Source organism: Zootoca vivipara, chromosome 8 (genome assembly GCF_965207765.1).
Source record: "Zootoca vivipara chromosome 8, rZooViv2.hap1.1, whole genome shotgun sequence".
NCBI lineage: Eukaryota > Metazoa > Chordata > Lepidosauria > Squamata > Lacertidae > Zootoca > Zootoca vivipara.
The window spans coordinates 375,888-400,190 of NC_142591.1; the positions used below are offsets into that span (position 1 = coordinate 375,888).

At 43.5% G+C, this 24,303-nt stretch overlaps 1 protein-coding gene across 2 annotated transcripts; it reads right to left on the minus strand.

Annotated features, from left to right (window-relative positions):
- Positions 1–23,775, minus strand: OLFM4 (olfactomedin 4). 2 transcript variants are annotated; one of them, XM_088674925.1, is made up of 6 exons: positions 23,672–23,775; positions 19,059–19,118; positions 15,975–16,127; positions 10,396–10,608; positions 9,101–9,254; positions 1–2,478 (listed from the first exon to the last, which is right to left on the minus strand). In XM_088674925.1, exons 2-6 carry the CDS (start codon positions 19,077–19,079, stop codon positions 1,676–1,678), a joined length of 1,344 nt encoding a protein of 447 aa, XP_088531051.1. In that variant the 5' UTR covers positions 19,080–19,118; positions 23,672–23,775; the 3' UTR covers positions 1–1,675. The 2 variants fall into 2 exon arrangements, with proteins under 2 accessions (XP_088531051.1, XP_034957181.1); XM_035101290.3 differs by lacking the exon at positions 19,059–19,118.
- Positions 23,776–24,303: the final 528 nt, after the last annotated feature.

Consider the following 24,303-nt stretch of genomic DNA (forward strand, 5'->3'; position numbering starts at 1 on the left):
TTAGATGGTGGTCTAGAGTTTTCATTTATTTACAAAATACAGAAGTCACAGAAAATTTACTGTATGTAGTTCATTCAAAATTCTAATCACAATTATTCATAATTAATAAAAATGCAAAAGATGGCATAGCATATTAGAATTTCTTGCTACAAAACCAATTCACTCATTGATTACAACAAAAGAGGGGTTTACAAATGTTTGCACAGCATCTTGGAATTTATTGTCCAAAATGTCACAAATAAGACCCCCCCCTTTCATAAACCAATCAGTATTTCTCTCCCATTTCCTCTAAAAGTAGGGACAACAGCAATGCACCATTTTTTATATATTCCAGTCCAAAAAAGGAAGGATTCATTTGGCCTAAATCTTTATTACCTTTGCTGGACTCTTTTACATCAAGAAGCTTGAGGACTGGAATCTATCCAAAGATTCAGATGAATATTTGGCTAAAATTGGCAGTACTTTTACATTAGTGGCAAATTGTTTTGCATACACCCTGGTTTGCATTACTGTATGTTGTGTGGACATAAAGGTCACAATCTACCTTGTGGATTGTTCTCTTGAGCAAACCTCATTGAAATGAACATAACAATCCTTTGCTGTGTAACTCTCGTTAATTTCTTTATCTGGGCTTTCACAAAAGGAGTGTGTCTCATGTGCTTATCCACTAACTGTATTTTTTCCTTTGTGATCCTTCCACATATCCCTGAGCAATAACTTTAAGGCCCCATCCAGATTTCACAATATATACTTGTGGGAGTCAGTGGAGAGGGGTAGTAACCATAAAGGGCCTGTCCCCAAAAGCGTTATCAGTTTCTTACTATTCTTACTATCCAAAGTGAAATTGGCAAAGCACCAGAAAGATGAAAGAGTCCTCAGTCTACAATTTATATCACTTTCCCCTTTAAAACATTTCATCATTTTGTTAGCAAGGCTAGATGAGTGTTGATGACATTCAAACAATATTTTAAAACTATAAAATCATGTCTAAAACATGTCACTATAAGGCACAGGAGAAGGGGAGGGAGTACAGACAAGGAGTTGTCATTTGTCATTCTGATATCACAAAAGCTAACCAAGTGGTGCTTATGACACACACAAACTGCAGCCCGGGAGCAGAACCAAGTTCTCACTGCAATGAACTACTGCAATTTGAGCGCTGGGGAAATGTAATAACAGTGGTGGTGCTTTAAGAGGAAATGTTTTAAGTCTGCATAGCAAATGATATGGAGTAGAAATGACTCTATTCCCCTGCCCCAATCCAAAAAGACCAGGTTGTTGTTGTTTTTCTAGTAACAGATCTGCGCATCACACACAGGAAGAACACTGACCTAAAGGGACAATTGGTCTGAACCAGGAGCTGCAAGGCGTATCGTTATGGGCACAATCAAGCCAAGCTCAAGCAGTTCAAAGTCCTGCTCATTTCAATGGGAAAGATAAGCAAAAGCTTAATTAGCTGCTGGTGAAATAATTGAAATTTAAGTGTTCAACATTGGCTGGACCTTGCCCCAACTTTTCCAAAAGTAGGTGGCATGGATAGAGCCTGTATGTTGCCATGAGTTAATACAGTATTACATTTCTGCCCCTCGCCCCTCAGAAATGTAGCAGCAATATTGGGTACAAATGAGGTACAAACAGGCCAGACTTCTGCTTTCCCTATTCCTCTGCTTCAATTTTAGTGTGGAAGAGGTTGAAAGGTTAACTGATGCTGAACAAGGTAGCCATCATTGAACACATAAAGTTTACCATCTACAGGGCTGTAGTTGATACTCTGAATTGTTTCTAGCATTTTATCTAGAGTGATGCTTGTTCTGCCTTCTCTTCCTGTGTTTGTGTCATATGTGTAAAATATTTCCTCTTTCCTAGTATTGATGGGCCTTGTGGCATAGAGCACACCACATACAACAAAAGCATTGGACACGGCTGGCTTGTACTGCCTCGTTTCCCATGTACGGATGACCTCAAGAGTTGTTTCATTCAGTCTGCTAATCACCATATTACCTGTGCCAGCTTCTTTTGAGTAAATTACCCACAATCCGTTCTCATCCACAGCAAAATCCAGATCTTGCCATGACACCCCTGCATATGAGAACCGATTGTTAAAAGCAGCATCTGGAAGAGTTTTCTTCAGCACCACAGTATTGGTGCTTAAATCTAGTTTGCTCATATCTCTTGAGCCATGTTGGTTAAAATACATATAGTTGTTGTAAACAACCATGCCACTGCCCTGGCCATATAGAATTCTGAATTGATTAGAGTATCTGAACAGCAATAAATTATCAAAGGAATCATGAAGTCTATAATATTCCAGGTATCTTCCATCAGTGTTCAGTGGTGCAACCCAATAGAGCTCCTTTTCAGGGTTCAGGGGAGAGGTATACCTTCCCCAGGCACCATATTTGTAGTCAAATCCTCTCCAGTTTAGTTGAATCACAAAGGGCTGGCTGGCATTTGCAATTCCACCATGACTGCAGCTTCCTGAAACCAACCAAAAACAGAGTGTGTTGCACATATGCAGTTCAAAGATTCTGAATATATTTGGCAGTGAAATACCTCGTGTCTCTAAAATCTTCACCTCTCACTTGCTTTGTGCCCTCAGTCACTCACCATCACTTCCTCACCCTCATTTCTACCTCCCACCCAGCTCTTGGCTAGTTATTACCTCTCATGCTATATGTCACAGGACCCTCACTCCAGACCAGGTGTCTTGGAAATGCATCAGTTTGGAACATATCTAGAGAAAACCTGTTGCAATCACGGGTGTTTCCCCCCAGAGATTAAATGAATCATTCCATGCAAAATTGACTAAGATTGTCATGTCCAGAAGGATGGCTGTGTTTCAGTTCTCATATCATTTTGCAAAGTGTGGATTAAGCAGGTTTGGCTTTAAATGTGAATTGAATTGACTTTATCCACCATTCTGACTCCCAAGCATGGTTGTTAACGTAACAGAAGCAAGCATTTATATAACACTTTAGAGAGTTTCTAGACGGGGGGGGGGGCGCAACCGGTGGCCCTCCAGATATTACTGAACTACAAAACCCATCATCCCTGACCATTGCCCATTCCAGCTAGGGCTGATAGGAACTGAAGTCAAACAAACTCCTGAAGGGCCATAGCTTCCCATCATTGCTCTACCATTTGGCAAAACTGCTTCTAGGCTGTACTGTTTCAGAGTGCACAGTAGAAGTGCATGATAGAATGCTCCTCCACCTCCAAAAACAACAAGAAAAAACACCTCCACATAGAAAACTAGCATGTCAGGTAGAAAGCTAAATCCTGTCCTTTAATATCAATCCTCTACCGGCAATATGAAGTTGTGGAGTTCAACCTCCTGATCTGATGGTCTATAAGATAAATGTTACTCAGGGCTCATCCACACTTCCATTTGTCCCTGGGGAAACCCTTGGACCCATGCTTTCTAGACATCGGGAAAGTGAACAAGCCTTTAGTCACCCTTACAACAGGTCAGGCCAGTATTGCTATCCCCAGACTACTGATGGGAGGGTTGCCAAAACCAACCCTGAGAGAATTCATGGTAAGGCAAGAGTTGAACTGGGGACTTCCCAACTCACAGATGTCATGCTCCAGACCTTATGCAATCAACATGATCTCAGCTCTTGGCATACCTACACTTCTGTACTTAGAGTTATATATACCTCCATCAGCACAATACAGGAAAGCCAATACTGAAAAGAATACGTAGTTTTATGATCCTGGTTTACTGCTAAATGTTGTGCCACTTACCAGCTCTCTAAATCAATGAGAGCTCTTTACACAGCAGAGAAGCCACTATAATTTATAGTTTGCCCTTAACTGTCAACACATTGACTGAATTAGTGTGCCTAAATCAGTAATGTTATTTTCAAATTAAATGCTTATTAACGGCATGCATAAATCTGCAACTTACTTTTTAAAAAGCTGCAAAAAGGTGAACATATAAAAATGTCCACAACAAGTCGCAGAGATTCAGCCTAAAATAGTTTTTCATCTCATTAAACCAAACACGGATCTAGCTTCGTCTTAATAATTCATGCATTGTTTCATAAATAAAAAACAATCATGTATTCAGCCAAAAGGCTTTTTATGATACAAAAGAAATAAGAAGATCTTATTTTTCCCCTTAAAGAGATCTCTTTCCTGAACATTTGTTTGTTCTTTACTTATGAAATAATACATGAATTATTAAAGTTAGAAGTGGGTTTGGTTTATTAACATCAAACATTGTTTGAGGTTCAATATCCAGTCTAGGCTTTTCTTTTTAAAAACAAAACAGCCTTTTCAACATGCACACAACAAATAGTCAGGAGAGGTTATCCATTTCTTGGATCTATCCAGATCTATCCACATCTAGATCTGAATACTGTGTTGCTGTTGAGTTTCTTGAATGTAGGCATGCTGAGCAGAACAGCATGAGGTGGAGGGGAGGGGAAGAAAACAAAGCACCCTCTCACTTTGTAAATATTGGAAGGCATAAGAAATAAATGTACATCCATTATTCAAGCTGTCACTTGTTTTCAAAGCTTGACCATGGGACAGCATGCATGTCAATGCAGGGTAGTTAATAAATATTTCACACACAACCAGGCGAATTAGCAGATATATGTTCATATACTTAGTAAATCAAGACAGGAGTGCCTGGCGTGCTCTGGTCCATGGGGTCACAAAGAGTCGGACACGACTAAATGACTAAACAACAACAACACTTAGTGAACTCCTGGTGGTCCCCCAAAATATGCTGGAGCCATACTAGTCTTTCTTTCACCTCAAGTATAACTCACAGATAACGGGGACCTCTCACACTTTCCCATGACATGTACACAGTCATCAGGAAAAGCTTAGCAAGGCACTTACAAATTTCAGGGAATCTCAGAAGCACACAGCATAGTCACACACATGTACCCACAGTCCTTGCAATGTAGGAAGGGGCACTAAGGGGCACTATATCTACCACATGTACTTAAACTGCTTTTCAAGATACTGAGGACTGGACTGCAGCTCTGGGAGAGGAACCAGGGATCTTTCTCCCTTTCTTAAAGGGCAAAGACTGAAAGACATTGTGGTGGAAATGATTTGAGTGCAAGCCTTGGCCTTGAAAGACAAATGCCTTAAGTCATCTTCAAGCACTACATTTTGAGCACAGGAAACGCAAGAGTGGGACAGGCAGCAGCAGGGACATGCCCAAGAGCTGCATCCCTCTGTCACCTTTCCCATAACCTTTTAGCACAGGGAACGCAATCTTCTGAAGCAGGGAGACTTCTGTACATGCATTTCAGATCCCTGGACAAACACGACTCTCAAGTGTGCAAAGGTTTTCCCAAAGCACAGCAGGCTCCCTACTTCTGACCACCTTCTGCAAATTGGAAGGAAACGGGCCCTGCGACAGGGGGGCAGAGGGAACACACTCCTCTCTGGACCCTTCTCACATACTTGCTAAACCATTAAGCAAAACAGGGCTCTGAAATGTTTGCACATTTAGAATTTCTGTCCGCCATCACCAAAGAAATTTTCGGCACTTTCACTATTCTCAGGAGCTAAAGCTAAAGCAGGATAAAACTGAAATAAGCTTAATGAGATTCATGCTAAGAACATTCTTTCTTGCTCTTTCCTGAATACGGTAGTCTAAGTCTAAGATGCTTTCATCATAACTTTACATGAAGAAGGGGAAGGGACAAGGGAGAAGAGGTGGAGACAGGCAGGCAGGTGCCAGGGGGGCAGGGGGCCATCTGCCCCCCTAAATCAATCAAAATCAATACAAATCATTACACATTTGAGGTTCTGCCTCCCCTAACAAAAGCCTGCCCCCTAACAAAAATCCTGGCTATGTCCATGGACATAGTACAGCCCCATTAAGATTCCTACTCAGCCCTGCAGCTCATTGACTGTTCTTGGGCACAGAATCATAGAATTGTAGAGTTGGAGCAACCACAAGGGTCATCTAGCCCAACCCCCTGCAATGCAGGAATCTTTTGCCTAACATGGGGCTCGAACCCATGATCCTGAGATTACGAGACTCATGCTCTACCAACTGAGTTACACCAGCAACAATTGGTTACTTCTCAGTCTCACAGGCAAGTATGAATGACATTAGACTTGTAAAACACTTTTCACATTAGAAAACATTACAGGAAAAAATAATACCCTGCCATCTTATCTATTAAGTGTGCATGTTCAAAGAGGGCAGATGCACCTCCATGGCAGCAGCTCCCTTTTTTGAAACGGGTGCACTTGTTCATGGCATTATAAGCATGTTTACCGTAGTCAGTGGACACAGTAGAAGTCAGAGGCATATCAAATATGCTTTTATTTAGCACTGTGAAGTAATTGTGTAGATAAGACAAAAGACTATTTTTGGAGGGGAGAATGGTAAACAGATGAAAATGTCAATGATTTGCCAAAATGTTCTTCAGAAAATGAGGATGTAATTCAGTTTGCCAAATGCTTTTTTCTACCTTGGAATGAGCATTGAGTTAGAAATTTGCAAGCAAAATGGAGGACATATTTTGTTTTAACATTGCTCAAACTAGGCTAATCCACTCTATTGAGCACAGCCGCAAGAGAAGCTTTACAACAGAGCATCTCACGAGGTGACTTTCTAAAGCTCTGCCATAGCCGTTAAACTTTATATAGTCTCATTAGATTCATAAGCTTAGACAGCTCTGGGATTTCCTAGGCACTCTTCACACCCGCCACAAAATATCAAGGAAAGAGAGAGGAGAAAACGGAAAGCACTGGAAACAGGACAAAAACAAAACACCCAGTTTAATACAAACATTATAAATATAAGATGAGCCCAAAGCAAATGGAAGCCAAATGGGCTGGCAGATATACACATGCAGCTAAGTTGGCTGGGAGAATGTACTTAACTCTCTGCTCTCACCTGCTTCAATGAGTGCAAGGAAGCTGTAACCCACAAAGCCCCCACCCACTTAGAAAGTAAGGGAAATTACAGGGTCCTCCTGATCCCCAGCTGACTTGGTGTTGCAGTCAAGTCAGGGGCAAATTAGAGATTACATGCAAATGTAGATAACAATAAACCTCAAACAGCCTTGTTTTCAAATAATATGGAAAAGCAGCCTTGCTGTGGAGGGCAGTAATTTTAAACAAATTAGTGGCAGACTGGTTTTTTTGGTTCAGACTTACTCTGACTGCTTTCCCCCAAACAGGTGTATATTTATTGTGAAAGCAAAGCTCATCCAGCAACCCCTGAAAAAAGGATGAAAATACAGCTAGTGGGAGAGATTTTTGTGTGTGGGGAAATGACTGGTGCAAAAAGCATGGAGCCTCTCCCCCTGCACACACAACTCTGTGACTCAAAATTACAAGTTTCTTTTAGCTATTTCCTGAAGGAGAGTAATGCCCTTTCTGGGCTTCAGATGTCTTGTTTCAGATTTTTTGTGTATGTGTGTATGTTTTAAATCTCTCTCTCTCCCCAGCCAACACTGGACCTGACAGACAAAAGGGTTCCTCATCCTTCAGAAGAGAGAAAATGCAGCTGGTGCCTGAAAGGTGTTTTGAACAATGAAACTTTGTCTTCCACCACTTCATTTATCTTTCTAGCAAGGAAACAGAAGCATGCGGTGAACAGACATTGTCGAAAATAATAAGATCTTTCGGAGATGAATTGCCCTTCAGACAAAGCACGTAACTTTTTTCCTGACCCACTTTGTACCTTATAATCCAGGGACTGTTTCCTGTGGGCCTCTAGATATTATTAGACTACAAATCCCATCCTCTCTAGCCACTGAACATGCAGGTTAGTACAATGGTGGCTGCAGCCCAACAACACTGGAGGGACACATGTCCCCACCAACATGCAAAGCACCAGAGACTGCCCCATCATCAGGGAATGGGCAAGAGCAGCCTGCTCAGAGGGCAAATCTTGGGTCCTGTGAAAAGGGCAGCACAGATAGTTCAGCAGCATGGTTTGCTGTTGACCAGAGGATTTTCTGAATAAGCCCAAATGAGATGAAGGGAGCCACCCAAGAGCATAACATAAGCCACTACACTACCTGGTGGGTCAGGGGTCCCTGTTAATCTGTGGTCATTGAAGTGTCTTCTACACTTGGCCATGGTGATTATCTGAGACTGATTTCCCCGATGGCCCATTTCATCAGCATACTGCAAGCATATTGATAGTGCAGGAAATGTATTTCCCAAGGTTGTGATGAGCAAGAGATCACAAAGGCAGTTTCAGAAGAGTTTTAATTCTTTGTCATTGCAGAAAGATCAGCGAGATCCTCCATTATGTTATGTGGATAACTTGAATGTATTAAATTCTGGCACCAGTGAGTCATTAGAGATTGCTGAATCTTGCTACCCATGACAAAGGTCCCTCCCCCTCCAAAATTAGGAGACATTCTGCAATGTGGCAGGAGTCATTGAGCTTTAGTTGGGTGGGAGACTCATTCAGGAACCTTGGAAGACATTTGCTTAATAAACTGAAGTCAAAATTTTGCCAGTTCTTTGCACTTTTGACCAGTGAGGAAGTGTTTTATTCCAGCATTTTTCTGCACATTTTACCATGTGGCTTCATTTAGTTCCTAAGTCATGTCTTAGTGTTTTTTTAGAGTTGCAGTCACACACAACCTGGAACAATCAAAGGGGGCGGGAGCCTTTATGACCCCACAACCTAATCATTATCAGGATTGGTGTTGCAGGCCAAATTTGACAGGTAGGAAAGGACACCCACTATCAATCACATGATGTCACCATGCCATCCAGTGCCAGGTGTTTTGAAGTCCCAAACCTTCCAAGGTGCTGCTAAAATTGAGACCCCTTCAATAGGGCTTACTTCTGGTTGGTTAGGATATTATTTACTTATTTACTTTCAGAAGCATTTTAATCCATGCTTCATTGCAAAATGAAGGATTTCTCCATTAATTGCCTGGTCCTCCTCTCTGCTCTTTATCTCATTCACTGCAAGAAAGGATGAAAATGGCCACAGTGTGACATGCTGAGGGCTGGGCAAATGAATACTATTCACAATATATGTAACAAAATGGAAAGTTTCAGGAAAGAAGCCTCAGATCTAATTATTTACCCTGCCTTCCAAGAATGGAAAATATGAAAATATACTTCTAACAAAACCAATGCTTACCAGGAGGGATGTAGTGGCTGGTGGTGCTCTGGTTTGTATTCGCTTCACATTCTTGCAATTTATTCTTTAAAGCCAGAATTTCTCGGCGGACTGCAAGGATGTTATGCTTATCCAGCGATTCCAGTTCATTCACCATGAGACTCAAATTCTTAATCTAGCACATAAAATGGTAGGAGTGACTTTTGGTTATCTCAAGTTTGGTTTGCAAACTCATTTTTGCTGATATTTTAATAAAGGATGTTACCAAGAGTGCAGTGGGTAATTAGAAATTGTGCATTTCTAATAATAAATTTTACGCTATCACCATTAATGTACTGTAGATAGATGTCTGACAGCTGCTCAATGTCACATACAGTAGTTGACTTTTGCAAATAGCCATAGCTGCCAAGTCTCCCACTGAAAAATGCGGGATCAGCAGCGGTGTGGCACCGGAAGTCGCCGGCGCCACCCGATTTCCGGTGCCCAGACATGGGTAGCGTGGCACCGCATGTCACTTCTATACATGTCCGGACATGTGTAGAAGCAACTTCTGGTGCCGCTCTGCCCGATTTTCGATGCCCAGGCATGGGCTGAGCGGCACCAGAAGTCGCTTCTATGCATATCCAGACATGCGTAGAAGTGACTTCCGGTGCTGCACTACCCATGTCTGGGCACCGGAAATTGGGCAGCGCCAGCACCCAAAATGGAGCCTCCCTGGCAGGTAGGAAATCCGGGGGATTTATGGGGTTTTTTCTCAATCTGGGCTGCCAGCGGGAAATGGTTTAAAATACGGGGGTTTCCTGCAAAAAAACAGAGACTTGGCAGCTATGCAGCTTGGCAGTTACTAATTTGCTTTAACTTCCTGGTTTTTTGTTTTGTGTGCGTGGTTTTCTTCTTTTACTGTGAAGTGCCTTGAACAAATTGAGTGAGAGATTGGATGCAAATTTATGAATTCTTTTCAGTGCTCAGTGTGGGAATAGTTACTAATTTTTTACACAGCAGGCTACTTGTGGAGCTTTTGATTGGTCCGGTCCATGGTAACTATTCTGGACCACATAGCTCCAATTTCCTCCTTTGGGCCTGGATCCTTCTCCCCCTTACTCTTGACCCTTATTCCAGCCCCACTGTTTCATCCTGGACACTTTTCTCTTATTCGTGGACCAGCCATATTTTCCAGCCCTTGTGTAAACTGGCCAGGAAGGGAGGGAATAATTTCTACCTTTGGTTCTATGTGCATAATTTCAGGAGAATCAAATTAAAGCTACCGGAGATTTTATCAGGAGAAACTGTGGATCTTAACAAAGTTTTTACCATACCTCTCCGTACAGCTGCTCCACAATCACATTGCTTCCCGGTAGCGTACTTTTCAGCTGTGTGACTAGCCTCTCCATTTCACTGATTTCCAGTTTCATCAGTTGGAAGTCCAGTTCAGTGTAAGAAATGCTCGTCTTCTCCATGCGCTCAATCTTGATGGTTAGGTTTACAATCCTTTTTTCATACATTTCAATTTCTTTGGTGTACTTGGTAATCTATACATATACACAGGGATGTATTCCATTTTAGAAAATGTATTTAATTTACCTTTTAAAAAGATAAATTTTGCCCCACTGCACCTCTGTAATCTCGCCAAGATCAAAATATGATTACTTGGGTACCACTGAGCACAGAAGCTTATATAACATTGCTATGGATTCTGGTCTAAAAATAAAGACAAAGATTAGAGATAAATGACATAGATAAAGAAGAATGTCTGCAAGATAGGGAAAGTGTAATCACTGTTCAGCTACATTTTTCTCAGTGGGTTTTAATTTTTATTGAGTTCAACAGAAAAGTGCCTCAGACTGTGACAGAATGACACATAGAATCATAGAATCATAGAATCATAGAGTTGGAAGAGACCACAAGGGCCATCCAGTCCAACCCCCTGCCAAGCAGGAAACACCATCAAAGCATTCCTGACAGATGGCTGTCAAGCCTCTGCTTAAAGACCTCCAAAGAAGGAGACTCCACCACACTCCTTGGCAGCAAATTCCACTGCCGAACAGCTCTTACTGTCAGGAAGTTCTTCCTAATGTTTAGGTGGAATTTTCTTTCTTGTAGTTTGAATCCGTTGCTCCGTGTCCGCTTCTCTGGAGCAGCAGAAAACAACCGTTCTCCCTCCTCTATATGACATCCTTTTATATATTTGAACATGGTTATCATATCACCCCTTAACCTTCTCTTCTCCAGGCTAAACATACCCAGCTCCCTAAGCCGTTCCTCATAAGGCATCGTTTCCAGGCCTTTGACCATTTTGGTTGCCCTCTTCTGGACACGTTCCAGCTTATCAGTATCCTTCTTGAACTGTGGTGCCCAGAACTGGACACAATACTCCAGGTGAGGTCTGACCAGAGCAGAATACAGTGGTACTATTACTTCCCTTGATCTAGATGCTATACTCCTATTGATGCAGCCCAGAATTGCATTGGCTTTTTTAGCTGCTGCATCACACTGCTGACTCATGTCAAGTTTGTGGTCAACCAAAACTCCTAGATCCTTTTCACATGTACTGCTCTCAAGCCAGGTGTCTCCCATCCTGTATTTGTGCCTTTCATTTTGTCTGCCCAAGTGTAGTACTTTACATTTCTCCTTGTTAAAATTCATCTTGTTTGCTTTGGCCCAGTTGTCAAATCTGTTAAGGTCATTCTGAAGTGTGATCCTGTCCTCTGGGGTGTTAGCCACCCCTCCCAATTTGGTGTCATCTGCAAACTTGCTCAGGATTCCCTCAAGCCCATCATCCAAGTCATTGATAAAGATGTTGAACAAGACTGGGCCCAAGACAGAACCCTGTGGCACCCCACTAGTCACTACTCTCCAGATGATCCTTATGCATACTTTTTTTAAAAAAATCTAGTGGATTCATCAATAAAGTGCAATTGATCAAAAGAGCTTTTAGGCACAAAAACATTTACATAGATTACCTACCTTACAGTTCAAGTTCAAGTTAGTTGCTGAGATTCCTGCAAAGCATGTAGAACTAAATAGGCCTTCACAGAACAGAAATTAGGAAGTGGGGCTGGTTGAATTTTTAGGAGGGTTAGGGGAATGAAACCTGGAAGAATGTGAACTCAGGGTGTATGGGAACATCATAGTAAAAAGTAAAAATGAACAATGTTTCACAATCATGACCATATAATTAGATTTAGCTTATCACCAAACATATAATTTGTACAGTTCTGTTAGCTGAGTACAGTGGTACCTCTACTTACGAATTTAATGCGTTCCGAACACACATTTGTAAGTCGAAAAAAATTGTAAGTCGAATCCCATAGGAATGCATTGGGAGAAAAAAATCGTAAGTCGAAGCAACCCTATCTAAAAATTCGTAAGTAGAAAAAATCCTATCTAAACTGCATCCAAGATGGCGGACGGAGCTCCATTCGTAAGTAGAAATATTCGTAGGTAGAGTTATTTGTAAGTAGAGGTACCACTGTACAGTGAGTTCCAAGTGCCACAACTTGGTGTGCCCACTCCCAGGTGGTCAACAATCCAAAGCTATATGGGTTCTTTTCGGATGACATCACCCTCTAGTTAACCCTTCAGACTGTGGTATATTAATAGGTTTTCATGTCAGGATGATTAACTGTGTAGAAGAAATCCTCAGCATAGTGATTCCAGTGTGAGATTACAAGAGGCCCATGACGGTGCGATAGAAGCACATCTCAAACAGATTTGCCTGGGGCACCTAGCCATTTCCAAGAACAGTTATGCATTTACAAGATCCATCAATCATTTGCTGCTGGAAAGAATAAGAAAGGTGATGACTTGAACAATGTTTTTATATAGAACAATTACAAATGAGGTTGCATTTATTTTATGTCTTTACCAAATGACCTCAACTATGAAACAGAAGCCTCAAAAGGCTCTTTATTTTTCCTGTATAAACAATTGTCATAAATAAGTGAGTATCTGTAACACCCCTGTAGGAAAGCTTTGTTTTCATGTCTGACCCGATCTGTTATCTGCCAAGAGGATGTGTCACTCTGCCTCTAGCTTGAGGGTTTGTCGCCCTGCTAGGCTGAATTGTCCAGCTGGGCTGCGGAGCTGCAAAGGTTCGGGGTAGGGCTGGGGGGTTTCTTTTTCCAGCTACCATAACTTTAATCACATAGTGCTCCACAGGAGAACAACATTGTTTGGTTTCAGAACTTTCATTGTTTAAAACTATCCTTAAACAGCTTTAAACTGGGAAGACGACTTTTTCTGTAATCACTTATTTTGCTGAATAGCTGAAGATAATTCCCGAGTAAGCACAAATGATTAAAAAAAGCATTTGAATACTGATGAGTGGTTACTGGGTCACTGTGGACAAGTTCCTATCAAAATTATTAATGTAGGTTGGAGGCAATGACATTTTGTTAAATTATTTTTTGTAGCCCTACAAGTGGGACCCCATTAAGAATGAACCAAATGGCTCATTTTAGTCCTTGACCATCCCTTCTTAACTTCTGCTAGAAATCTGTCACTGTTGGAATAGATGACCCTCTATAATTCTATGATTATGCGATTCTCAGTCTGTTGTCTGATTCTTTGTGAAGTCAGGTGAGAAAGCCTTCACAGCCTAATTCCTATACTTCCCATTTTTCTGTTTTCTGTTTTCTAATTCCTATACTTCCCATTTTTCTGTCAATCAGTGATGCTCTGTTGGCAGGAGGAGGAGCAGGAGGGGGCTTGGTGCTCAGCCTCCTTCTCCCTCTCAATATGGGGGGGGGGCTGAATCCCCTACCAAAAAATATTGAGGGGCTGAAGGCACCTCTGCCCCTAGGAGTTGGTGCTATTCTGCATATATATACTGTGGGAGGCAGTGGTGGCACCTACATGGATTAGACAAATTTATGGAGATTATTGGCATCTGGGGCCAGTTCGTCCACTATCAGTCGGTGTTCCCTTGCCCTGGCTCTTCATGGTTCCCATTCAGCCAACACAACTCCTTCTTGGGCCAGGATCCTCTCTTCCCCTCTGTAGCCAGGGACATTTCTCAACAAGAGGACAGAGGTGAACATATGTAAGCCTCACCCTGGGCAGGTGTGGGCATGGGGAGGGGAATAAAGCCCTCTGCCTCTTTTTTCTTCCTGTAGTCTTTGTGTGTCATAGTTCCTATTACTTTAAAGAAAATTGTTTAAGCAAAAAACAAATGTTTGCAGAGAACTGTCTCTGTCTCCACCACCTCCCTGTTGTAGATTTTTTTATGCTTAAACTTCTTATCTCTTCCTGATTATACTGTTAGAAAGTTTATTAATATTTATGGCCAGAATTTATAATTTAGTGTTCTGTCTTTCCTCCTGATTAATTCAAGGACACTTCATTTGTTATGACATCTGGTTCCTGGAGCAGTCAAATAATTTCTCCTGGACACCTAATTGAAACCCTGCATATTTTTCATCAAGCAGCCAATGTCAAATGCTGGTTCTTGGCTGCATGAGGTATTTCCCCCACACACACCCCACTTCCTCGAGATTACAGGTGTTGGGGTTTATTTGTGGGGATTTTTAATGAATATTGCAAGGGAAATGGCAGCAGAATTCCTATAGCAAACCACAAAACAGCAAAAAGCTAAGGAGCTTTGCTTTAATTAGACAGCCTCATGAACACATGGAAACAAGCCACTGTTGTGCAGCTTCATATGGCAGAGAGAGAGAGCTCTTGAATCCCCCACCTTCAGGTCTTGCAATATTTTCAGACCGTAAAGAGGAGCATCAGGCTATTATCAGACTTCTTTTGTGTGAGAAGATCCACCCTTTTGATGGCTTTTCATTGGATTTTCCCCACAACTACCTGCCACAATAATAACAGGAGCTTCCCCTGCCCTTACAGTAAAAGTGAGGCTAATCAGTAGATTCTGTATCCACAGACACCCCCCCCCCGACACCCCCCAAGGTATGTTAAGCAATATGCTTAATGTGGGGCTCTCAACCAAGGAAAACATTTCACTTGGTTAATTGGTTGCTTTTTAACCTTTGATTTTATTAATTATGCCTGCACAGAACCTCAGGACATGTGCCTTTTTGAAAGTTAAAGGAAGTATAGGTTACAATGCAATGTGACAAAGCTAACTCTCATTCTTTGAAGGAAAGGCCATTTTTAATCTTTTCATTTGTGTTTCTGACTTCTGCTCAACCTCATGGCAAGTTCTGTTTTGTCTCCCATGCTATTCAACATCGATTTTAATCCATTGGATGGCCTCATCTGGATATTTGAAGCATGCTGATGAAAGCCAACTCTTTCTCTTCATACTATCCAAATCAGAAGGGGCTGTGCAAGTGCTGAATTGATGCCTGAACTGAGGCTGAATTCTGATCAGACAGAGACTCTGGTGGTAAATAGGTGAATGTCATGTTCCACATGGGGGGCCACTTCCAAGCTGTATGTGCTCATGTGGCCTGAGTGGCTCTGAGTGGCTAGGCCCAGCTTTGGCTGGTTTGCTAGCTACACCTGTCCTTGGAGCAGGGTGGCCTGTCAGTCACCCAGAGTGTGGCATAAGAAATAAAATGATAAGAGCAACACTGCCAGGACTACACCAGAATTAAAACAGCACCAGCAACGATCAAGTGGTCCCTTAATTCACAGGCTAACTGATTAAGATTATCTGATTAAACTGCAGGAGCCAAAGTCTTGGGTGCTTAATCAAACAGATTAAAGCCTGCAGTTGCCAATTAGACCAGAAAAATATAGAAGGTTGTGTAACGTCACTGGGCACAATCTACTGAGAAGTTATTCTGCACAGACCCTGTGAAACAAATGGGAGCTGATCTCTCCCTCCCTCCCTCCCTCCCTCTCTCAACTTAGTTTTAAAAAACCAGAAACTATATGTGCTGACTACAGAGGTGTATACTTTTATTTATTTTTTAAAGTAACTTACTTTTGAAAGCTCACTCTCAAATTTATTTGAGAGCTGTCGGGCTAAGATCTCAAGGCTCTCCATCCTCTGCACAGGGAATGTGGTGTCTGGTAAGAACACGGAACATTGGCAAACTTTGTGGTCGTCCAAAGAACCAGTCACATTAGCAAATGGCTGCAAGAAAATTGGGGTTGGGGGAAATAACATGAAATTATTGACACAATATAATAATAATAATAATAATAATAATAATAATAATAATATATTATTTATGCCCCACCCATCTGGCTGGGTTCCCCCAGCCACTCTGGGCGGCTTCCAACAAAATATTAAAATACAGAAATCCATCAAACATTAAAAGCTTCCCTAAACAGGGCTGCCTTGAGATGTCTTCTAAAAGCCAGATAGTTGTTTATTTCCTTGACATCTGATGGGAGGGCGCCACTACCGAGAAGGCCCTCTGCTTGGTTCCCTGTAGCTTTGCTTCTTGCAGTGAGGGAACCGCCAGAAGGCCCTCGGCGCTGGACCTCAGTGTATGGGCTGAATGATGGGGGTGGAGACACTCCTTCAGGTATACTGGACCAAGGCCATTTAGGGCTTTAAAGGTCAGCACCAACACTTTGAATTGTGCTTGGAAACGTACTGGGAGCCAATGTAGGTCTTTCAGGACCGGTGTTATGTGGTCTCAGCGGCTACACCCAGTCACCAGTCTAGCTGCCACATTCTGGATTAGTTGTAGTTTCCGGGTCACCTTCAAAGGTAGCCCCACATAGAGCGCATTGCAGTAGTCCAAGCGAGAGATAACTACCGGTAGAGCGTGCACCACTCTGGCGAGACAGTCCGTGGGCAGGTAGGGTCTCAGCCTGCATACCAGATGGAGCTAATAAACAGCTGCCCTGGAAACAGAATTGACCTGCGCCTCCATGGACAGCTGTGAGTCCAAAATGACTCCCAGACTGTGCACCTGGTCCTTCAGGGGCACAGTTACCCCATTCAGGACCAGGGAGTCCTCTACACCTGCCCGCCTCCCATCCCCCACAAACAATACTTCTGTCTTGTCAGGATTCAATCTCAATCTGTTAGCTGCCATCCATCCTCCAACCACCTCCAGACACTTCACTGCCTTTACTGGTTCTGATTTGAAAGAGAGGTAGAGCTGGGTATCATCCACATACTGATTAACACCCAGCCCAAACCCCCTGATGATCTCTCCCAGCGGCTGCATGTAGATGTTAAAAAGCATGGGGAAAGGACAGAACCCTGAGGCACCCCACAAGTGAGAGCCCAGGGGTCTGAGCACTCCTCCCCCCCCACTTTCTGAACACGGCCCAAGAGGAAGGAGCAGAACCACTGCATGACAGTGCCCCCAGCTCCCAAGCCCTCTAGACGGTCCAGAAGGATGTTATGGTCGATGGTGTCAAAAGCCGATGAGAGATCCAGCAGGACTAGAAAACAGCTCTCACCTTTGTCCCTAGCCCGCCGGAGATCATCGACCAGTGCGACCAAGGCAGTTTCAGTCCCATGATGAGGCCTGAATCCTGACTGGAAGGGATCCAAATGGTCCGCATCCTCCAGGCGTGCCTGGAGTTGTTCAGCAACCACTCGCTCAATCACCTTGCCCAGGAATGGAAGATTTGAGACTGGGCGATAGTTGGCCATATTAGCCGCATTGTCAGGAGGATGGGCAGGAGTCAGGCTCTGGGGCCTGTAGTGCTTTGCAGGACTGGGGCCGGCCTCAGCTTGTGCTGGAGAAGCAAGGAGTGGCCACTCAGGTGAGACCACTTGATATCTCACTGGACCTGGTGGCAAGAGCTGGGAGGGATAAAAGCTCAGCATTTCCCTTCAGCTCTTTGCCACAGCAACACGATCCCTGCCTTGTTGCATATGGCCTCCTGTTCCTTGATCCTTCGCCTTGCTCCTCGACCCTTGGACCTTCGCCTTGCCGATGCCTTGCTCCTCGACTTCCAGACCTTCGCCTCCGCCTTGCTCCTTGACCCTCGGGTCCTATCCTCCGTGATGCCCTGCTTCCCAACCTTCGGTTCCTTGACCCTGCGACTGCCTGCTGGACCCTCAGCCCCGCACCATCCGGACACCATTCCTGCTTCCACACCACCATCTTGCCCCCAGTCCTGACGTCCTCAGGTGGGCCTGCTACCTCCCACCGACCAGACCGTGACACACATCGAAAGACGGTTTTTAAAGAAGCGGTTTAATAACCACCTCTTTCAGCGGGTCTGGGAAGGCTCCCTCACAGAGAGAAGCATTCACCAACCTGCAAAGCCCATCGCCCAGCCCTTCCCTGCTAGCTTTTATAAGCCAGGATGGGCAAGGATCAAGGAAACAGGTGGTTGGTTTCACTCATCCAAGCAGCCTGTCCACATCCTCGGAGGTAACAGATTGGAATTGATCCCACACAACTGGACTAGACAGGACTCTAGCACTCCCCCGCCCTGGCCCTGCTCCCATGGTGGAGTCTACCTCTTCCCGAATCTGAGCAACTTTATCTGCAAAAAACTTTGCAAAATCATTGCAGGAGATCATGTGGCCGGTACTGGGCCCTGATGGAGCAGGTGGTTCCGCTAAATTGTGAACCACCTGAAAGATTCTCCTGCTGCTGTTTTCCGCAGATGCAATAGAGGCGATGAAGAAAGTCTTCCTTGCTGTCACTACCGCCACTTGGTAGGCTCGACATTGAGCTCTAACCCGTGTCTGGTCAGCTTCAGAATGTAGAGGGGAAGGGTCGCGGAGAAGTCCAGTTGCACCAGGTAGTGATCTGACCATGGCACTTCTTTAGTTTTGCTTTTGCTTAGTGTCAGATCACCAGGTGAACACCAGGTCCAAGGCATGTCCGCAGCTATGAGTTGGGCCAGACTTATTCAGGGACAGCCCCATGGAGGCCATGCTTTCCACGAAGTCCCGAGCAGCTCCTTGTAAGGTCGTGTCGGCATGGATGTTAAAATCCCCTAAGACAACCAAGCGCTAAAGCTGTCTACCTCCAGTTATGCTAGCTAACCCAATACATTTCTACATAAGCTCAAATCTGATTGAATATTGCAAGGCTCCAGTGATACCTCCTTTGAACGGAAACTGAATATGAAGAAGTACCATGCCCTTGGATCTTCTCATCCCTCAGAGAGATGAGGCGCATGGAGGCTCCTGCAACACCTGCAGAGAGAGCAGACAAGTTCCCTAATGGCAAATTGTTCCTGCTCTGCTAAAGAAGAGACAAGGCGGGTATAGAACAACAACAGACAGAGAAAGTGAACAGCAGCTCTGCATTCTTCTCCAGCTTCCTCTGCCTGGTGAAGCCTACAGAAGTCTCAACAGAGAAAGCCTGGCTCACCTGCAGCTACTTTTCACTCCATGACTTTTAAGATGTAGCTTGAAGCTCAGCCTGTGGTGGAAGGGTCACCCAGGGTCAGGGGGGGGGAGCAGATGCCTCTGCAACCTTGTCCAAAATTGCAGGTGCAACTCTTATGTTTCTAAACTGCTCACCCTGCATTCTGTTTCTTGGTCACAGTTGTTTGGAATGCTGGGAACCTTCCCTGGGTGGGATTAGATAGCATGAAAGAACCTAGGATTTCTCTCCCATCCACCCCACCTTCCTGTAAGAGTTTGCAACAGATTTATTTCTAACCAATTCAAATTTTATGGTCTTGCTTGCTGTTTGTTTTTTGTGACCCAGTGAGATAGTTCTTACATAATTTATATTTAGCATATTTATTATTAATAATAATACTAATATTTTTACCAATATAGTAAGAAGATTCATAAAACCTGTTCCAGACCCTCCAAGTGTCCCTATTTTCCAGGGACATCCTTGATTTAGAGAAGCCATTCCCATTTCTGATTTGATCCTGGAATGTCCTCCTCTTCCTTAGGATGTCCCTATATTCATTGGAGAAATGTTGGAGGGTATGGAGGTATCTGACCCCTGGGCCATCTGAAGGCAATCCTCTGTTTAATCTTTTCTTGTTTTTATATAAGTTGGAAGCTGCCCAGAGTAGCTGGGGCAACCCAGTAAGATGTGTAAATAAAATGATGATTATGGAATGGGATGTCCCTATTTTCATTGGGGAAATGTTGGAGGATATGCTGTTCTATTCCCCTTCATGGATCAATGCCTTGTCGTGGCGAAGGGGCTTGAATAACTCAGAGAAGCTATGAGCTATGCCATGCAGGGCCACCCAAGATGGACAGGTCATAGTGGAGAGTTTTGACTAAACGTGATCCACCTGGAGAAGGAACTGGCAAGCCACTCCAGTATCCCTGCCAAGAAAACTCCATGGACAAAGACAACAGGCATATAAAAGTTATGACGCTGGAAGATGAGCCCCTCAGGTCGGAAGGCGTCCAACATGCTACTGAGGAAGAGCGGAGGACAAGTACAAGTAGATTCAGAGCTGATGAAGCGGCTGGGCCAAAGCCCGAAAGGACGCTCAGTTGCGGATATGCCTGGAAGCGAAAGGAAAGTCCGATGCTGTAAAGAAAAATATTGCATAGGAACCTGGAATGTAAGAACCATGAATGGAGGTAAGCTGGATGTGGTCAAAAATGAGATGACAAGAATAAATATCGACATCCTGGGCATCAGTGAACTAAAATGGAAGGGAATGGGCGAATTCAGTTCGGGTGACTATCATATCTACTACTGTGGGCAAGAATCCTGTAGTAGAAATGGAGTGGCCCTCATAGTCAACAAAAGAGTGGCAAAAGCTGTAATGGGTGCAATCTCAAAAATGACAGAATGATCTCGATACGAATCCAAGGCAGACCTTTTAACATCACAGTAATCCAAGTTTATGCACCAACTACCGGAGCTGAAGAAAGTGAAATTGACCAATTCTATGAAGACCTACAACACCTTCTAGAAATGACACCAAAGAAGGATGTTCTTCTCATTACAGGGGATTGGAATGCTAAAGTAGGGAAAGTAGGGATTGGAATGCTAAAGGAACAACTGGCAAGTTTGGCCTTGGAGTTCAAAATGAAGCAGGGCAAAGGCTAATAGAGTTCTGTCAAGAGAACAAGCTGGTCATCACAAACACTCTCTTCCAACAACACAAGAGACGACTCTACACATGGATATCACCAAATGGGCAGCATCGAAATCAGATTGATTATATTCTCTGCAGCCAAAGATGGAGAAGCTCTATACAATCAGCAAAAACAAGACCTGGAGCTGACTGTAACTCAGATCATCAGCTTCTTATAGCAAAATTCCAGCTTAAACTGAAGAAAGTAGGAAAAACCACTGGGCCAGTAAGATACAATCTAAATCAAATCCCTTATGAATACACAGTGGAAGTGAGGAACAGGTTTAAGGATTTAGATTTGGTGGACAGAGTGCCTGAAGAACTATGGATGGAGGCTCGTAACATTATACAGGAGGCAGCAACGAAAACCATCCCAAGGAAAAGGAAATGCAAGAAAGCAAAATGGCTGTCCAACGAGGCCTTACAAATAGCGGAGGAGAGGAGGCAAGCAAAATGCAAGGGAGATAGGGAAAGATACAGGAAACTGAATGCAGATTTCCAAAAAACAGCAAGGAGAGACAAGAGGGTCTTCTTAAATGAGCAATGCAAAGAAATAGAGGAAAACAATAGAATGGGGAAAACCAGAGATCTGTTCAAGAAAATTGGAGATATGAAAGGAACATTTCGTACAAAGATTACCATAATCAAGGACAATAGTGGTAAGGACCTAACAGAAGCAGAAGACATCAAGAAGAGGTGGCAAGAATACACAGAGGAATTATACCAGAAAGACATGGAGGTTTCGTACACCCCAGGTAGTGTGGTTGCTGACCTTGAGCCAGACATCTTGGAGAGTGAAGTCAAATGGGCCTTAGAAAGCACTGCTAATAACAAGGCCAGTGGAAGTGATGATATTCCAGCTGAACTATTTAAAATTTTAAAAGATGATGCTGTTAAGGTGCTACACCCAATATGCCAGCAAGTTTGGAAAACTCAGCAATGGCCAGAGGATTGGAGAAGATCAGTCTACATCCCAATTCCAAAGAAGGGCAGTGCCAAAGAATGCTCCAACTACCGCACAATTGCGCTCATTTCACACGCTAGCAAGGTTATGCTTAAAATTCTACAAGGCAGGCTTAGGCAGTATGTGGACCGAGAACTCCCAGAAGTGCAAGCTGGATTTCAAAAGGGCAGAGGAACCAGAGACCAAATAGCAAACATGCGCTGGATTATGGAGAAAGCTAGAGAGTTCCAGAAAAACGTCTACTTCTGCTTCATTGACTATGCAAAAGCCTTTGACTGTGTCGACCACAGCAAACTATGGCAAGTTCTTAAAGAAATGGGAGTGCCTGATCACCTCATCTGTCTCCTGAGAAATCTCTATGTGGGACAAGAAGCTACAGTTAGAACTGGATATGGAACAACTGAGTGGTTCAAAATTGGGAAAGGAGTACGACAAGGTTGTATATTGTCTCCCTGCTTATTTAACTTATATGCAGAATTCATCATGCGAAAGGCTGGACTAGATGAATCCCAAGCCGGAATTAAGATTGCCGGAAGAAATATCAACAACCTCAGATATGCAGATGACACAACCTTGATGGCAGAAAGTGAGGAGGAATTAAAGAACCTTTTAATGAGGGTGAAAGAGGAGAGCGCAAAATATGGTCTGAAGCTCAACATCAAAAAAACCAAGATCATGGCCACTGGTTCCATCACCTCCTGGCAAATAGAAGGGGAAGAAATGGAGGCAGTGAGAGATTTTACCTTCTTGGGCTCCTTGATCACTGCAGATGGTGACAGCAGTCACGAAATTAAAAGACGCCTGCTTCTTGGGAGAAAAGCAATGACAAACCTAGACAGCATCTTAAAAAGCAGAGACATCACCTTGCCGACAAAGGTCCGTATAGTTAAAGCTATGGTTTTCCCAGTAGTGATGTATGGAAGTGAGAGCTGGACCATAAAGAAGGCTGATCGCCGAAGAATTGATGCTTTTGAATTATGGTGCTGGAGGAGACTCTTGAGAGTCCCATGGACTGCAAGAAGATCAAACCTATCCATTCTGAAGGAAATCAGCCCTGAGTGCTCCCTGGAAGGACAGATCGTGAAGCTGAGGCTCCAATACTTTGGCCACCTCATGAGAAGAGAAGAATCCTTGGAAAAGACCCTGATGTTGGGAAAGATTGAGGGCACTAGGAGAAGGGGACGTCAGAGGACAAAGTGGTTGGACAGTGTTCTCGAAGCTACGAACATGAGTTTGACCAAACTGCGGGAGGCAGTGGAAGACAGGAGTGCCTGGCGTGCTATGGTCCATGGGGTCACGAAGAGTCGGACACGACTAAACGACTAAACAACAACAACATGCTGTTCTATTGGCTATAAATTTGGTGTCACTGAAATAAAGCCTAATTCATCTCTGCCTCCCTTTCCCCTCTCCTTACTGTGTTGTCTGCTCTGTTGGTAAGTTCTAGATTGTAAGGCCTTTGGGGCAGGGTCTTGTCCTCCTGTATACTGTGAAGGTATAATATAAACACCAACAGCAACACAAATATAAAATAGCCCCCCACCCTTGGCTTCCCTCCTGACCTTTTTGAAAAACCTACCACTGCCCTTAGTTGGGAATCAGTTGCTTTTGAACACTCTCACCCAGTTTAACCTGCATAATACTGCGATGCTTATGCCAGAAGGAAAAGAACTACATTTTGTGGAGTTAATGATAAATAATCAAGAGGCATCTCTTACCCCAGCTGTCAGCCTTGCTGCAGTGACATTTGCTGCAACTGCACTTTGCAGAAGAAACAGCAGCCCAGCTCCACTGATGGACTTCATCTCCCCAGCTTGGACACATTGGATGAAGCATGGAGAAGGAAGTCTCTTTATAGTGTGGTCTGGGGATTTCCCTGCAGGGGGCTTGCGCTTGGAAGAAGGAATTTGTGCAACTGGAGGAATGACACAATCAGAAGTGTGAGTCACAATACCACCAGCAACTGCACAAGAACATTTATTTCAATGTTTGTCCGCAATACTTCTTGCAAAACTCCTTTTGTTATGTTCAAGATCTTATCAGAGTGATTACAGAAGACAGAAATACCATTTACCATTTCCTCTTAAGGTGGGAAGTTGGGCTAAGCCGGGCTGGACAGTTTATTCTATGCCTGTGGCTTAAGCAAGAGCTTTCCAAACTTTTCATGTTGGTGACACACATTTTAGACATGCATCATTTTGCTACACAGCAATTCAGTTTCACAGGAGATTTTGGTGGACATACAGTGGACAGGCAGGGTTGATCTACAGGCATGTGCCATTTATCAATCATGTATCCCCTTCAAGCACATTGAACCCTAATTAAACCCTAAATAGGCAATATGGATCAA